Below are 17,810 nucleotides of genomic sequence, written 5' to 3'. Positions count from 1 at the left end.
AATTTGAGTACTCAGCATCTTCCGATTTTGGCAATTCATCTCTTCCAGCATCTGTGAATGCGATTTCCATGATGGGATATGTCTCAGCACTCATTTACCGGATTCGCATCGCCAACAATGCGAATGAGCTTTATGATATCAAAATGCTTTCTTTCACCTTGAAAATTACAGTTACAAGTTGTGAGGGAGGCGGTGAAAGATATACAAAATTAATTCTAAAAATTATTTCAAAATATGCTCAACTATTAGAAGGAATGTTATAAAAAATAAATATTATATCTAAATCTAAAAATATTTTAAAAATAAAACAAATTAATCATATTTATAGGTTAATTAATCCCTTATATATATATTAAGATAGTAAAGACTGAAGAAAAGAATAAAAAAAAAATCATGAAAAGCTAATGTTCTTAGCATATATACACTTCAAATTCGACTTGGCTAATGTGTCATCCTCATGTTCACTTAAAAATTAAAAAGCTAGTTGAGCTTCTTACACATGATGTAACCTAATTAAATTAAATTTACCTCTTACTAATCTTAGTCAATTTACACATGCATGCTTTATTGTCACCTTCAGACATATATAATATTAATTTTATTATATCACACATTAGGTCATTGTTATCTATAACTAAACACACTTAGTACGATCATGGCCAAGAGTCTTAAGTTATAAATTAAAGTAGTGCCTTTTACATTTGCACAATTTGGCATATTCGATTAAATAGCCACATTTCCTATATATCCTGATATGTAAAGATTAAAGTGGTCGTCGTTAATTAATTTCAAGAACATGTCCTATTACTTTTCTTCTTTTTGACCCCTCTCGTGTCCCGCAAAGTAATCCATCTTCATTAATTAACAGAGATATAATCAGTATGAGAGAATTGGATTGTTATAATATTTTAATCAATACTTATATTGATTTACCAGAGAATCTTCCTTTCGTATCGAATAAAGCAGATGTATTTGATTGTATATCCGTTCATAATTTTTTCTTATTTATTGAAGCTAAGAGATCACTGAGGCAGAGCATAAGAAACAAGACTACAACAACGACTGCCTACTGCAAGTGAACTACTCCTTTAAGAACCTAATTAAAGCTTCAACTCCGACGCATCATTGCGCCGCCAGCAGCCCATCGACGATCTCCTCCAGCGTAGCCTCCACCGATCGTTTGTTGACCGCCCGGCACGACTTCCTGACCTCCCCCTGAGAGCCCGTGAGCACCTCGATAGCTCCCATCCTGACCATCGCCCCGCCGAAGCGCTTCCCGAAGTCCAGCTTCCCGGCGGCGAGCCCCGCGACGGTGCTCCTCGTCTGCCCGTCATCAGCCAGCCGCTGGTCGATCTGGAGCACGCCCCGCTTCGCCATGATCTGCTTGAAGAAGCTGTTGTCCACCACGTTGGCGCTGGTGGCGTTCTGGTCCAGGTTCACCGGGTTGTTGTCGCCGTCGCCGTTCTGCGGGCACGTGACCCGGAGGCTACGAACCAGAGCCGGGTCCATGCTCGGGTCCGGTCCACCCGAACCGTTGAAGTTCCAGAGCCGACCCGATATAAAGAGACAGTGCGTTATCCCAACTGTGTGCCCACCTGCACGTTAATTATGAATAATAAATTAATATATATTTTTTATAAATAAAATTTAGACAAAAAAAAAAGTTAACGATTGCTATTACCCAGCAATAAAACCATGTCTTCCGTGCTGATTTTTTTGGCGTTAAAAAACCCGATCGCGTTGGAAATCGGAATGCTTGGTCCGGGTAGATTGACGTCGTTCACGCTCGACCGTAAACCGTCCCTTCTCCCGGTTTGCACATCGTATCGCGTTCCTCCGCCCTTTTCACGCACGTTTTCATTATTGTTTTGTACGGTAAATTTCATAATTTTATTTATTAAAAAAACTTTTAAAATTAATATCATTGAATTAATAAATGAATTTTAATAGTTTCTGTATTATTATTTACCAAGACGACGGCGTCCCTCGTGGCCGCGACGATGATGTCGGCGCAGGAGACAACGCCAGCGCACGCCTTTTCCAGCGCCGCCTTGATCTCGTCGATCAGCTCGTATCCTCGCACGCTAGCGTTCGCGCCGGCGTTCTTCTCGCTACTCTGCCCGTCCAACAGTATCGAGGCGTCGCAGCCCTGCACACGCACGCACATCGATGTTCGTCAAAATGACGCAGAGAAGGAATAACACTCTATTCTTGGTTCGGTTCTAACTGGTTCTTACTCTCACGAAGCAGTCGTGGAACTGCATACGGAGGAGAGCAGGGAGAATAGAAGGATCCTGCTTGAAGCGCGCCTGGACGACGCCTCGGATGACCGCCTCCACGTCCGTGCCCTTGCACTTACCGACGTAGAACCCCACCTGCAGCTGAGCATGGCTCACGGAAGCGGCGTCAAGGAGGACGAACGCGACTACGACAAGGACGAGGCCGGATACGGAGGCAGCGCCAGCCTTAGAAGCACTACTCCCAGTAGCCATCGGAGCGAGGACTTGGAGCATTGGAGGAAGATAGCATAGCGTGCCTTAAATAGCGTCGCGAGCGGCGACCTGACTCGTGTCTTACACTATACATTGCATCGCACGTGACTTCCGCAGAGTGCTACAGTGCAAATCCGGATAAGGCCACCACGCGCCATGGGCGGCTGGACTTTGAAATTCCCGCGGTCCTTTTTTATTTGGACGGTGATCGATTTGGCAAGAGAAAAATGGGCGGTAGAGATGGCCTTAGTTAATTTCACGTGGTCAAAGTTGGCGGGCAAAGCCAGAGAGCAACCACTTGTTCCTTACATATTTTAATTTATGCCTAACAGTCTAATCAAAACTTTACTTTATGCAGTGGTGGGTCCCTGATACGATTTCCTCTCTTGGGACAGTCGAGGGCCACTGGGCTGGGGCGAATTGATCCTCGCCATTCAATTGATAACCACTCCTGTACGAGCACGGAGATTTCAGTTCCGCAATGGACGCCATGTTTCGTGGTCTGCGCACGCGGAGGCACAAACAAAAATATTGTTACGATAACGTGGGGGCACTGAAGCTGTTTTTAGAAATGATTAAGATTTCCGTTCTTCATCGCGTGTTTAGAAATTAACGGTTGTTTGACATGTAAACGATGGGCGAGAGTTCACATCAAATTACGTTTCTTTCTAAATTTAAAATCAAATTTGAGGCTTTGTTAATTTAAAAATTACTTTAAAAAAATTGACTCACACACGAGTCAAATTAAAATTATAAAGTTACAATAAGTGGTTTAAATTACAAATATACAAGTGTGGGTAGAGAGAGCGTGGAATATGTGTGGTTTGCGCACGTGGAGGCACGTGGAGGGAGCTACAGCAATTGGGGCACTGATGCTACTTTTAGTTTTACTTTTGTCGTCGTCTTCATCATGTGTTGGAAATTAAAAGTTTAATTGTATATACAACAAGTTGAAACCTATAGATAAGGGTAAAAGATTCGTTCGTCCTATTCTTTTCATTAATTCATTTATAAATTAATAAATCATAAATAGTTATTAATCTTAGACGGTTGAATATACTTAAGATATATCTGATTATTAATATCTCTATTTCTTATAGTGACAATTATACTATCATACACAGTTTATTCTGATGATCCATAGAATTTTTTTTTAAATAGAACCAGATCCAGATGGTTGATATCTGGGATTAATCCACCCGAAAGGCCAATATCTGGTGCTTAAAAAAGAAAAAAAAGAAAAAAAAAAAAAAGCTTGAATGACCGAAAATCTAAGTTGTTTCACATGCAAACGATGGGCCTTCACTTCATCTTACGTTTCATTCTGAATTTAAAATCAAATTTGAGGCTTTGTTTAAATTTAAAATTACTTTCAAAAGTTGACCAAACACGAGTCAAATTAAAATTATAAAATTACAATAAGTGGTTTAAATTATAATATATAACTGTGTGGTTCTAAATAAATTAGACCGATAAAAAATATGTTCCTCCACGGAAAATCATATCAAAATTAAGATAAACTGTACGGATAATAGTCACACTAAAAAAATATTAAATAAATTTATAATTCTCACACTATATAAATCAATTTATAAATGTCTGGGAAGGTGCGATATAATTGAAATCTAATGTTCACCACGTCGAGATGGGTTTGCCCATAAACAGAGGCCACTGTTTCCAATGTTGACGATTCAATTTTATAAACAAAAAAAACAAAAGTTTAATTGGAACAATTTGCACATTGAACTCTGTGGCGGCATTTATGTGGCCGCATTAGTTGTTTGCAAATCGTACCATTAGATAATGAAAAGAACATGTAACATTCATTCATGGCCTATAAACGAATTGAGCAACAATGTTTCAGCAAAAAGTTATTAACCATCCCCAGCAGAATTTTGGAAAAAAAAAATTACTATTCACGTATTTATAAAAAAATTTCCTCCCAATAAGACTTACAATTAATAAATGCTGAATTTCTAAACTGCCTGCTATAAATACTTCCTGATTTACTAAGTGTAATTAATCATTTTTTTTTTTTTTGAAAAAAAAAAGTTTATGATGGTTCTGACTTAAACAAAGTGAATGGTTAAACCATTGATCAACAAACTTAACAAATCATATGACTCTTGAGAGGATATTGACGAAGGAGATCAACAAATCTAAAACTCACAAAGCAATAGGTTGGAATGACACTGGGGTGTCCCAACGTTAGAATCCAAGGATTCGTGTGCATATTTACATCTACGGTAGTGGACGACATTTTAAAAAGCTGTGAATGTGGATATTCTCCGAGATGTGCATGTTTATTTACCATGTGTCCATGAATTGCGCTTCTATTGCCCACGTGCTCCGAGATGCGTACTGTCATTCTCCATGTCTTTTTGGAGAAACGATCTCATGAATAAAGTGGTTACGCCACTTCCTTATCCCCATTTCCCCACGTTTTCAACAATATAGAGTGGCCTTGTTGGAGATGAGGTCAACACTTGAGGCTGAATCGGAGACTGGGTCGATGCCCAAGATCGAGTCAGAGATGGGGTTGTTGCTCGAGACTGAGTTAGAGACGGGGTTGGTGCTTGAGACCGAGTAAAAGATGGGATACTCGGGATCAAGTTGGAGATGGGATAAGTGCTCGAGACCAAGTCGAAGATGGGTTCCATGCTGAGACCAAATCGAAGATGGGGTCAGTGTCCAAGGCTGAGTCGGAGATAGGGTCAGTGTCCGAGAATGAGTCAGAGACGAAGTCGGTGCACAAGACCGAGTTGAAGATGAGATCAACGCCCGAGGCCGAGTCAGAGATGAGGTCGGTGTGTGATGTCAAGTCGATGATGATTTCAAAGACTGAGGTTGAGTTGCAAATAACTAACTGTCCTTGGGCGAATTTGAATCCTTGGGATGAGAGTACTGAGCAGGTTTGACTAGACCTGAGTTCATCCTAAGCCAAGTCTGATACCTCTTGGGTTATGTTTAACCTACTTGACTTTAATTGACAGCTCAACACGATTCATGACCACATGAGACAAGTGGTGGCTACACACTTCCATCGGATCACAAGCCTCCCCAGTGGTGGATCCAAGAATTCAAACATGGAGGGACAATCACGATCTGAACTGAGCGCGACCAATTTTTGCGCGAAATAAGGGGTGGTATCTTCTATCTCCACCCATGGACCCCCATAAATAAGCTGGCAGACAGCAGGTTGCTACTATTGTCTTACATCGTCGGGGATCCAAATCAAGGTGGTCACTGGCTGTGACCGGACGTGAAGTCATGTTCGGTAAAGGTATGGAAGGGGAATACGGTAGTGACGTTGCAGTAAAGTGTATGATTCGCTGGCAGAGGTGGCGATTTGCCCAACGGAGGGGTTGGACGCGCACTGCGACTGCTACGGCAAGAAGCAGCGCTACTAGAAAAAAAAAATGTGGAACCGCCACATCAGCGGCCCCCCTAGAGCCGGTCCCACTGATATGGAGGGAGGTAAATGTAGGTACACAGGTGGAAAGTGCATGGCGGAGACGTTAACTCCAGGTAGTGACACCCTGAGGATCGACCCCTGGACCTTTCAGCCACAGAACCATGCACTCCCCATCTGTGCTACGCCTTGGGGACAAGAAGCAGTGCTACTAGCACATATACTCGAAGGGGAGAAACTATGGAAGGCGATCAAATAAACAATTTTATAGTCAATCAATTAGGTATTCCAAAGAGGCTTCATCAAGGCCTAATCGATTTATCCAATTAAAATGTCTAAAAATTATTAAAAAACTATAAAAATTCTAATAAATTCTATATATTCCTCTAAATTTATTTACTCATTATTTAACAATTATCTTATAATTTATTTTGCTAAATAAATTCATCAGGTCAAATTTTATTAATTTCCTCTCTCTCTCTATATATATATATATATATATATCGCCCTGTTAACATTCGTGCATCATATTTAGAGGGTAAAAAATCACAACATGTTCAAAGGGATGCGATTTGATGAGGAGTTGGTCTTCTCTACAGGACGTTTAATACCTAACTAGGTACTTAGGCAGAGATAATTGTAACATTTTGAGGGCATGCAATTTTTTTTGATAATGCCCTATTACACACTCATGTATTTTGACATACATATAGGATTGTGAGGGCATGCATTTTGATAGCGCCATGAGTGAGAGTGCAGTGTGTACATTCTGATAGTGGTAGGAGGTAGATAGGTGCATATACAAAAAGCATGCATTTTTAATTTGATAGAGAGCATGCATATAGATAGGCCTTCGATAGACCCCCTACATGACTTTGGGAGTTTGCACCTTGCATATGCATCGAGGTTTGTAGTGTCTCAACAATCAACTAGACCTCATTTTGTTGGTCTAAGAAGCACCAGATGATGAAATCCAAGTTTTGATAATGACAAAGGGTTTAAAGTTAAGGGTTATTGTGGTTCTAATAAATCTAACTGAGTGTGCAGAAAATTTCTAAGTGAGTTTAGGCAAGGTAAAAGTCCTAGTGAATACTAGGTAGGTGGAAAACCCTACTTGCGGTTAGGTAAGGAAGTCTTGTTCCGAGGGATTAGGCGGAAATCTTAGCAGATCGAGGACATTAAATAAAAAATCCTACGAGTTGAGGATAGTAGGTGAAAGTTTTGGAGGTCGCGGACACCAGGCGGGAGACTGGATGGGTCGGGGATCAGACGTCCAGTGGAAAGTCCCGAAGTCTCTGATGCTAAGAAAAAGTCCAAACGGCCTGGAGAATTGATTTGGCATCTGGTAAACTCTCCTAAGAGGAGTAGATGAGGGCGCCTTCTCCTTATAAGGAATAATATACGTCGGTTCGACATAGGATTTTATGGAAATCCGAAAGTCAGAACTTGTTGTGCTAACCTTATGATGCAGGAAATCATGTAGCCAAAAAAGGAGCTTTAGGCGCTCGGACACAGTCTAGGCACCCGAAGGTCAGAGCAACCGGAGTAGGTCCAGGCGCTCAGGAAGGGACCGAGCAGGCGGCTGGCAGGAGCTGAGGTGGCACACCCTGATTGGCCAACATACGTCACAGTCTAGGCGCCCGGACAAGTCCAAGTGCCCAGAGCTGGATGAATTTTCAGAGATAAGTTTTCGTCGAGATGAAACCACATCAGCTTGATGGGGACCCTCGGGACCGATCCAAGCGCCCAAATAAGGCTATAAAAGGAGGGTTCAACCAACACCTCAAAAAGAACAACTCCGATGATTTACTCTCTTGCGTTCTGCTCCAAAGATGACTCGACATCACTATTCCGACGAATGAAAACACGAATCTTCGAATCTTTAGTTGTTGGTATAATTTCATTTATAGCACTTAAACTATTATCACCTTGTACTTGTAGTTATTAGGAATTTTTAGTGGATTGACCAATGAAAGAGATCGACGATCGAGGATCTTAAAGTAGGAGTCACCATAGGTTAACCAAGTAAAAAAATAACATGTTAGTATTGTCTTCTTTGTTCTTCGCTTAACTCTTTCTTTGCGCTGCAATTCCTCCATAGTTTTACTGAAAAAGTGAAAAAGTCATGAGCGCTATTCATCCCCCCTCTAGCGTGTTTCGATCCTACACAATCATCTACTCAGTTGGATTATTGGGTAGGTGTGAGTAGTTTCCCTAGGTTGGTGTAGCCTAGTTCACATTGGGCATTTTAGTACATCACATGGGGATCTAGAGGATATACATTTATTCGTTACGTATTATATAGAACTGTAGACATTACTTAGAGTTGGCACCTTGCCGGTCACAAGTAAATGGCCTCGGTCAAAAAAAAAAAAAAGTCATCATCCTTCGATTAGTACCTAAGACGAAGGCTTTGGAGGCATGGATTTGTATGGAGGAGTGGACCAGCATCTTGATACTTTGATGAGGTGGATTGGGTTACAATTGGTGAAAGATACCTCCTCAGATACATGTAGACTCTTCATACACATGACGACCACTTTAGTAGCTGAGGAGCAAGAAACTGTGAGGCTGGTATTAGTGGCTATGGACATCTGGAGGAGAGGGTTGCATTGGATGGAGCGTTCTTCATAGAGCATCTCGTCAACATGGATGGAACTTCATTAGTTTTAGATGGAGCATCTAGGTGTGAGTGTGTATATTTTCAGCTGGTTAGGAACGAGAGCATATATTCTGTTAGAGAGGGAGCACATTGTGATATTACATTGTGGGGTATGTGACAAGTGAGAGCATGTACACTAATGGTGAGGATGCATAGGTGAATAGTTCATCTCAAATGATTTATCTAGTCCGCAGTAAATGACTCACAGTAAATGCGCATAGTAGTAAAGACGTTTCAAATCTATTTATGGCTGGGGCTTTGCCAAAAAGTCTATCAAGGCACCAGAATGATCTATATAGTCCGTAGCAAAAGGCTTGTGATAAAGACATTACAAATATGTTGATAGCTGACCACTTATTAAAAGTGAGTAGGAGACGGTGATAGTGACTTTGTGCAGTTTGGAAATGTCCTTTGCTGATGGAGATTGAGGGCCCTGACCCACAGCTCAAGTCATGGGAGGAGGAAATGGAAGCATTCTCACACATCCTTCGGTCTTCATCTTATCCTGCACTAGAGACCAAAGGAGTCAGACTCTTAGAGGGATGGAGGACAATGACGATAGCCAGAGATGATGTTGGACTACATGCAACATAGAGGTATCTATAGGAGACGTTTGTTTTGACATTGATAACAAAGTTCGGTCAGTGCATCATCTCCTATGTCTCATATAGAAGATGGATATTCGACCGTAGCATATCTAATGGCGAAGATACAGAGAGAGTGATGGTATAAATGTGAGCACGTGTACATCATACCTAGGATGCCTTCTCAAATCTGACACTTCGTCAGACATGAGCAGGGATCCTTGGTTATTATGTGGTTGTGCATTCTTTTGATGATATATACTTACTTTTTCAATAAAAAAAGTAAATGTGCACATTCTCGAGGATGTGTGCGTTCATTTACCACATGTCTACGACGTGCGCTTTTGTTACCCACATGCTCTGGGATGCACGGTGTCGTTCTCCATGCCTTCCGGGAGAAACAATCCCATGAATAAAAAGGCTACGTCTCTTCCTTATCCCCATGCCCCTTCATTTTCAACGGTCCATGTAAAGTGTGGGTTCAAGCCGAGGTGGATGAGGAGATGAGGTCGATACGGAGTGACCCTGTCAGAGATGAGGTCAGTGCCCGAGATTGAGTTGGAGATGGGTCGACACTCGAGGCTAAGTCGGAGATGGGTTGGTGCTCGAGATCGAGCCGGAGACGAGGTCGGTGCTTGAGACCAACTTGGAAACAGAGTTGATGCCCGAGATAGGGTCAGTGCTCCAGATTGACTTGAGACCGAGTTAGAGACAAGTTTGGCCTAAGACTGAATCAGAGATGTGGTCGGCACCCAAGACCAAGTCGGAGATGGGGTCGACGACTGTGGCTGAGTCATGAAAAAAGGGTTGGCGACTGTGGCTAAGTCAAAGACGAGATCAACGCTCCAGACCGAGTTGAAGACAAGGTTAGCACCCGAGGATGATATCGACGACTGAGGCTGAGTCGTAGATAGCTGAATTGTCCTTGGACGAACTAGATTCCTTTGGATGAGGGTACCGAACAAATTCAACTAGACCCGAGTTCATTCTAGGCCAAGTCCGATACCTCTTGGGTCATGTTTGACCCAACTTGATTTTGACTGATAGCTCAACATGATTCCGGGTCACATGAGACACGTGGGAGCTACAGGCTTCCGCCACATCGATGGTCTTAATAGAAACCAAATCATTGTGCAAATGATAAATTGGCCACAAATCAGTATAACAATTGTCGTGACAATGTATAAGAAATATGGGAACAATGAGCAATCTAAGAACATCACAAGTGATGTGAGAGCTAGATTTTCGCTGCAGCTTTACAAAGTTGAGAACTCACTAGTTTAAGCACCTTAAGGAGTTTACACTTCCATTACATGGGCACTGGTGTTCGGGGGTTGATTCATTGTAGCTTTGGGTGGTCCTTGAGTAATCACACCCACTGCAATCTTCCTTGCTGCTCCAAAGCTTGGTATATATTCCCATCTGCAATGACAACCTGTCTTCTCATGGCCGTAGAAATATGGCGTGTATTGTAGTTCACCCGTAACTTAGGTGGTCTTGACTGGCTCTTGGTAGTGGGGTTGTCATCCACAACTTCGCACAAGAACTCATCTGCCACATCTCCATCTTCATCCATGCGTAATCGACTTGTATACCAGTTGAAACCCTGAAGCAAAGAAGGAAAAATAGGATTCTGATAAGAAACCACTATTTGGAAAGTACCACGCAAAGGTGAAACAGATACTAAATCCAATACCATTGAGAAAAGGCATGATATAAGAGAATCATTACACATAACTGAACAAAAAACAACAATAAGGCTGTGAGTTTGTGATGAGAGAAACAAATGTATTGGTTTGGAAAATAATGCTGGTACATCTGTTGCTTCAATAATATAAAAATAATAAAAATAATATTAAACCAATCCTACAACTTTCTATCACAATATTTGTCCTGCAATGATCCTTTTCCAGAGTTACATAATTCAATGATTTTTTCACTAATAAGTTTGAGTGGAAATGATTGTGCATCCTGTGTGACTCTTAATCCCAACATCAACCAAGGCTTATTGAGCAGTTGATAATGAGTAAGACATAAGCAAGTCTCATGCTAAGGACACAGAATTCACACAACATTTTGACAATTTTGCTTTTGGATCATCGATTCCTGTCATACCATTATTCATTGTTAGTCCACTATAACACAGTCCAATATAACACAACTTTCAACTTTTACAGTCTTATTTGAAAACTAGAATAATGCTGGAGTCACTCGCAATCTTGTCACATAATTTTGTGTTGAGTCCGTGATGAAATGGAGCAAACTTGCGTACTATCTTGATTTTATAATTTTTTTTCATTGCATGGACTTGGTTCTGAGCATCTGACACCTGCGCAGGTGAGCCAAACACAACATACTATTTGTTGCAATCTACATAACGAGAGGATGCAATCATCTACCATGGCATATATGTATATTTGTTGAGGTATTCATAACCAGAGAGTTTGAGTACCAGAGACCTGATTTATATTCCTCAACAACTGTGACTAATACAAAGATTAGTAGTTAATTGACACTCATTGCTCATATTTATTTCAGCTAATAGAGATCACATAGTCTTCTGAACAGATCTCACTTTCACCATAACCATTGCAAAAAAAAGATAAATAATAATAATATCATCACACATTGCAAGAACTGTCGATGTCCATTGCAAGCCCAAATGAAAAAGATTAAAGGTTGTGTTAGGCATAATTAGCATTAAAATTTTAAAATTGTCCAAACCTATGAATAATGGGAAAAAATACATCATCTAAACATTTGTAGTTATAATTGAAATACCAATTGGAAATCTACTTTTTGCACTTTGAAAATTTTCACTAATGCATTCATAAAGCTATTATATACCTAGACAAGCTTTGCATAAATAATGCACATCAGTCTCCTAGCATAAAATTGTTGAAACTATTACTTTCCATCATCTATGGTATCTCAACAAGTTACATTACATTAGACTTCTTCTTAAGGCAATAACTCGTAAAAGTTCTGAGTAAAAGAAAACCGATAAATGCACAGCATTTTAGACAGACACAAAATTTGACAAGGATAATAAGGAGATCAACAGTGTATTCTAATCAGGTTTCTATTATAGAGATAATCAACGTCCAGGTTTAGGCTGACATTTCATCCCCTATGTTAGCGCATGCTATGAATTTTGTTAAAAATAGATATGAAGATTAAAAAGGAAAGATAAATACTGGTGGCCCAAGAGAGACCTTCGACTATGGCCACTGTATCATGATGCAACAGAACTCAACTATAGATATAAACCGTGAAGAATTACTAGAAGTCTAGAACACAGCAGGTTCTATTCTCTAGTACAACCAACCAACACTAAAAAAGAACATTTGGATAAATACTAACCACTGCGGCAAGGCAAAATTGTCCAATTTTACTAGAAATAGCTTAATGGAAAAGGTGTACCAGATAAATAAAAGTTCTTCTTTTACATCTGAAAAAAAAACAATTTCAAAGAAGCAATGGCAAAGGGCAGACTTTACTTAGCCATTCTAGTTCATCATCCCGGGCCGAAACCAAAGAGAAACCCCATGGAGAGTAGAATAAGAAATCGTACTCCCACGAAGTTCAACAAAAACAGCTAGTTCGGAATCATAAAAATCGATCGATTTGGAATTCTAATTCCAATCTTCGCAGGAATAGAAAGTAATAAAGTTTGGCATTTTGGGGAGTCAATTGCCAAAAGGATCTAAAGAGAAGGACGGATGAGAAGAGGGCACCTGAACACTGCCTTCGCCCGGATCGCAGGGGAGGAGGACGGGACCGAGGCTGGGCAGCTCGGTGGCCACGGGGACCTGCACGGCGATCCCTCTGCCGGTGCCGGACCGTCCGGTTGCGAAGCGGGCCGTTGCCGCCTCATCCTCCTCTCCGTCGTCCCTCGTCAACCCAAAGAAGCTCGCGATCCTTCCGAAGAATCCCATGGGATCAGAATTATTCCCCCTTCTTTCTCCGACAAATAAGGAAATTACTTTGTCACACACCAAGGACGCCTCCATTAAAAGGACAAATGGGTACTCCATGAACCTAACCAAAGCCCAGCCCAATTCAATTAATAAACATAATAATAATAATAATAATAATAATAATAATAATAATAATAATAATAATAATAAATTTAATGGATTAAAAAATTAATAATAAATATTTGGTTTAGGCATAGAAAAGCTTCCCGAACTAATCGTACTAAATTAAATATAGTTGATATGGATTATGGTGAGTAAATATAGAGGATGACGTGATGGTTAAAGTTAAGGTGACGTGACAGCTGGAGTCAGGATGAAATAATATTCCATATTTGATCCTGATGATCACCTACTTTCAAAGTCGTCAAGTTCTATCTACATCACCTCAAAGCAGGGTGCTCGAGTAAAGACGACCGATTATGAACTTGGTCGGATATAAAGATTTTAGCATTTTACTCTCAAGATGGAAAGTAATACGTTCGATTAATGATGGTTGGCTGAGTAAAGGTGGAAAGAGCATGAGATTCTCTGCATATATTTGGTCGGGCAAAGTTCGGAGGTGTCTAGAGATATGTAATCTTATATATAACTATTTATATACGTTCGGCTGGGCAAAGGCCGAACGAACATAAAATTTTCTGTGAACTTCCAGTCGAGCAAAGTCTAGACGGACTCAGAGATGTGTAATCTTATATATAGCTATTGATATACGTTGGGGCGGGCAAAGGATGAATGAACATAAGGTTCTCTGTGAACACTCGGTCAGGCAAAGCCTGAACGGACTCAGAGATATGTAATCTTATATATATAGTTCTTGATACACGTTCGACCGAGCAAAGGCCGAATGAACATAAGCTTCTCTGTGAACATCTGGTTGGGCAAAGCCTAGACGGACTCAGAGATATATAATCTTATATATAACTTTTGATACATGTTCGACCAAGTAAAGGCTGAATGAGCATAAGGTTTTCTGAGAACATCCAGACAGGCAAAATTTGGGCGAACCCCAAGATACTTAATCTTATATATAGCTATTAATATATGTTCGGCTGGATAAAAGCAGAACAAACATAAAGTCTCTATAAACACCCAGTCGGGTAAAGCCTGGACGGACTCAGAGATATGTAATATTATATATAACTCTTGACATACGTTCGGTCGGGTAAGGCCGAGCAAGCATAAGATTCTCGGTAAACACTCGACCGAACAAGGGTCGTGCAAGCTTAATAATGTTTCGTCTCATAAAACTCTTTATGCATACATAATCGTTCGGATGTGGATAGATCGAACAAATGACTCTCTATATATGCCTAGCCTGGCAAAGGTCGAACGAGTTTAAATTATCTGAAAATATAATACCCCCAAAAGATAGTTCTAATACACGTGCTTTATTATATGACTCCTCAGTGAACTTGTGGCACAATATAAGTATTATATTAGCTTCTGAGCAGGTTTTTGCAGTATTTAATGTTGGAATAGGTTATGTCGGCAAGAGGGGGTGAATTTTTTGTTAAAAAATAAAACAAAAACCTTCTCGATCTTTCAACTTAGATTAGTAGCAAACTTATAAAAAAAAAATTAAACAACTAATAAATTAAAGATACTAAGGAGTTACTTGGTTACAATTTAGGTGGTTGTTAATCCAAGATAGAGGAAAGCACTAAAAAGATCTTTTTCGTGTAAGCGGAGAAGCCTATTACACTCGTTGAATGGTCAGAAATGTGCTAAGGAATGAATACAAGAGTTTTTGAACTATTCCCACCTCCAGGGGTCTTTTTATAGCTCCTGGAAAATTCTATCCGAAGTTAGAAGGTGTCTTCAATAGGTTGAAAGGTGCCTCTAGCGTGACAATTTTATCCATGGGAAGATAAAGTTTTATCTTCGCTAACGGTCACTGGGAAAGTGCCTTTAAGCCATTCAAGGTACCTTCGTACTGTTCATAGAAGACGTCTTCCATGACTAAAAGGCGCCTTTGCATTGTTCATTGAAGGTGTCTTCCAAGTCATGGAAGGCGCCTTCTATAAGACAATTCTGCTTCTTCCGCTGCTCCGATCGCTTGGGTGATTTCAACCATCCGGAATAGGGCTCACTCGAACCCATTTTTTTGGCCTTCGAGTAGTCTTCGGCTCCAGCTTGTCGTTCCTCGAAAATATTGCGCGCCTCCTTCTCGTCTACTAGCATACTCTTCCACAGCACCTCGTCTCTCAGATGCACCAAGTCCGTCGACTCTCTTCTGTGCCGTCCTTCTCGCTAGCTGCGTCTTTCGCTCGACTTCCTGTGTTCTTAAGTTCCTGCACACTTAGACACAAGGGTTAAATACCAACATGACCTAACCTGACTTGGTTGATTACATCAAAACTACCTTGGGGTACTTACAATCTTCCCCTTTTTGATGTGAACAATCCAAGTTAAGTTAGGGTAATAACAAAAACAAATAATAACAAGGTAATCAAATTTGTAATTTAATAATGTGCAAAAATTAAATAAATCGAATTTGAATTACCCTCCCCCTAGACTTAATCTTCACTTCTCCCCTTTGATCATATTAAAAATATGGTATAAAAAAAAACTCTAAAACAAAGTCTAACGAAAAACACTCTTATCTAAAAAATTATAAAAGTTTAAGTTTCGAAAAATCTGGATTTATAAATTAATTTTGAAAAAAATAGTTTTAATTGTTGGAAAAAAATTTAACTAACATATATAAGGCAGATAAAATTTTTTATATAAAGTTAAAAATTTTAAAAATTTTCTAGTGATGAATTTTTTTTTTAAAAAATAACTTTTAATTAATGTATAACAGAATTTATGAAAAATAATTTATTTGAAAGCATTTTTATAACAATTAAATACTTAATAGTTAGTCAATTAAATATTCATTTCAGTAATTGACTTCGAGGCTGTGGCGAAGCACTAGACTTTTTTGGTTATTGGAATAACAACCACTTCTAGACAAAGTTTTTTAAAGAAATTAAATATTTAATTTTCTTTCTAAAAGCCCTAGGTCTAACTCTCAAATCTTTTAATTAAAAAAATAGGGCATGGAAAAAAAAAATTTAACTTAAATATGATTTTGGAACCCAAAATAGATTACTTCCTAAATGATTAATCAAAAATTTCTTAGGAACATATTTCTATAATATTTTTCTAATTTGACCCTTATGATATTTAAAGTGCCAATTTAATCCATTAGATCTTCTAACTTATTGAATATGTGAGCATGCACTATTTTTTAACTCTTCTATTTCTGCTTTCAATTTTTTATTTTCCATTTTTATCTTGTCAAAGTCTTCTAATCAACAAGATGTTGCTAGAATTTCTTTTAATTCATTATTTTTTTTTCTAATTTACAGGATTTTTTTGATAATATTTTTATAAATTGAAATAATTTATCAAGAGGTAGATATCGTACCTGACTTTCTTGTCGATCCTGTAATCTAAAGCTTCCCTTCAAGTACTACTTCCTTATGATGTAGCTCCCCCTTCATCGATGCTCATTTCAGACGAGCTTACTTTGCTTTCATCTTCTTAGTGAATTGCCACTAGCGCAAGTTTGGTAAGGGCTTTGATCTCCGATTCGGATGACGTTTCGTCCCATGTCGCCTTTAGATTTCTATGCTTGGTTTGGACTGGCTTCTTGTCTTTGTCCTTGCTTTTCAATTTTGGATAGTTATCTTTCACGTGCCCTTCTTCATTGTAGTGGTAGCACCTTACCTTTCTTTTTCTTCTTCTACCCTGCACTTGATTAACTTTGTTAGTTTTAAATAACTTTTTAAATTTCCTTACCATAAACGTCGTTTCATCATCATCGAGAGAAGATTCAAAATCTGGTTCATCCATTTTTACCTTTAAGGCAATGTTGTGCTTGGGCTCCTTTTTCAGATCTGCACATCTCGTTTCATGAACTTCAAAAGTTGAAAATAACTCTTCTAAAGTAGTTACTTCTAGATCCTTAGAGATATAATAAACATCTACTAATGATGCCCATTCAGTGGTCCTAGGGAATGTGTTAAGCGCGTACCTTAGCGAATCTCGGTTGGTTACCTTTTCTTCAAGATCCGTGAGTCCAATGATGAATTCCTTTATTCTAGAGTGAAGGTGTGCAACGGTTTCACCTTCTTCTAATTGGAGGCTGCTGATATGGTTTCGGAGCAAATCCCATCTCGCGAGTTTTGCCTCTGAGGTCTCTTCGTGTAGTTCCAGGAATTTTTCCTAGAGCTCCTTGGCTGGCTTGTAGACTCTAATCCGGTTGACTTCTTGCGGTGGTAAGACGCTAAGCAGATGAAACTCTGCTTTGCCGTTTACCACAAAGTCAGCTTGCTCCTTCTTCATCCATTGGTATTTTTCTTTGTCCTCTGGTGCTACAAAACTAAATTTCATGATTAATAGTAAATCAAAATTTGTCTTAAAGAATACCTTCATCTTTTTCTTCCAGCTTGCGAATTCTTTCTAGAACTTTGGCGTGTTGATGCTCGGTTCGACTATTTCTTGTGTTTTAGTCGGTGGTTAGTCCTTCTGAAGCGTGTTGGCTCTGATACCACTTTTTGGAATAGGTTAGGCCGGCAAGAGGGGGTGAATTGCCTGTTAAAAAATAAAATAAAAATCTTCTTGATCTTTTAACTCATATTAGTAGCATACTTATAAAAATAAAATTAAACAAATAATAAATTAAAGACACTA

General features: G+C 39.4%; 2 protein-coding genes across 2 annotated transcripts; both read right to left on the bottom strand.

The window, feature by feature from the left end:
- Positions 1–983: 983 nt before the first annotated feature.
- LOC121974732 (peroxidase 57-like) lies at positions 984–2,508 on the bottom strand. Its single transcript, XM_042525918.1, has 4 exons — positions 2,238–2,508; positions 1,970–2,149; positions 1,682–1,841; positions 984–1,595 (listed from the first exon to the last, which is right to left on the bottom strand). Exons 1-4 carry the CDS (start codon positions 2,490–2,492, stop codon positions 1,123–1,125), a joined length of 1,068 nt encoding a protein of 355 aa, XP_042381852.1. The 5' UTR covers positions 2,493–2,508; the 3' UTR covers positions 984–1,122.
- Positions 2,509–10,261: 7,753 nt separating this feature from the next.
- LOC121974731 lies at positions 10,262–13,133 on the bottom strand. The gene is made up of 2 exons (XM_042525917.1): positions 12,888–13,133; positions 10,262–10,756 (listed from the first exon to the last, which is right to left on the bottom strand). The coding sequence occupies exons 1-2, from the start codon at positions 13,086–13,088 to the stop codon at positions 10,520–10,522; spliced, it is 438 nt and encodes a 145-aa protein (XP_042381851.1). The 5' UTR covers positions 13,089–13,133; the 3' UTR covers positions 10,262–10,519.
- Positions 13,134–17,810: the final 4,677 nt, after the last annotated feature.

This window comes from Zingiber officinale, chromosome 4B (assembly GCF_018446385.1).
Source record: "Zingiber officinale cultivar Zhangliang chromosome 4B, Zo_v1.1, whole genome shotgun sequence".
Taxonomy (NCBI): Eukaryota; Viridiplantae; Streptophyta; class Magnoliopsida; order Zingiberales; family Zingiberaceae; genus Zingiber; species Zingiber officinale.
The sequence above is the reverse complement of the archived record's forward strand: the minus strand, read 5'-3'. Positions and strand labels throughout refer to the sequence as shown.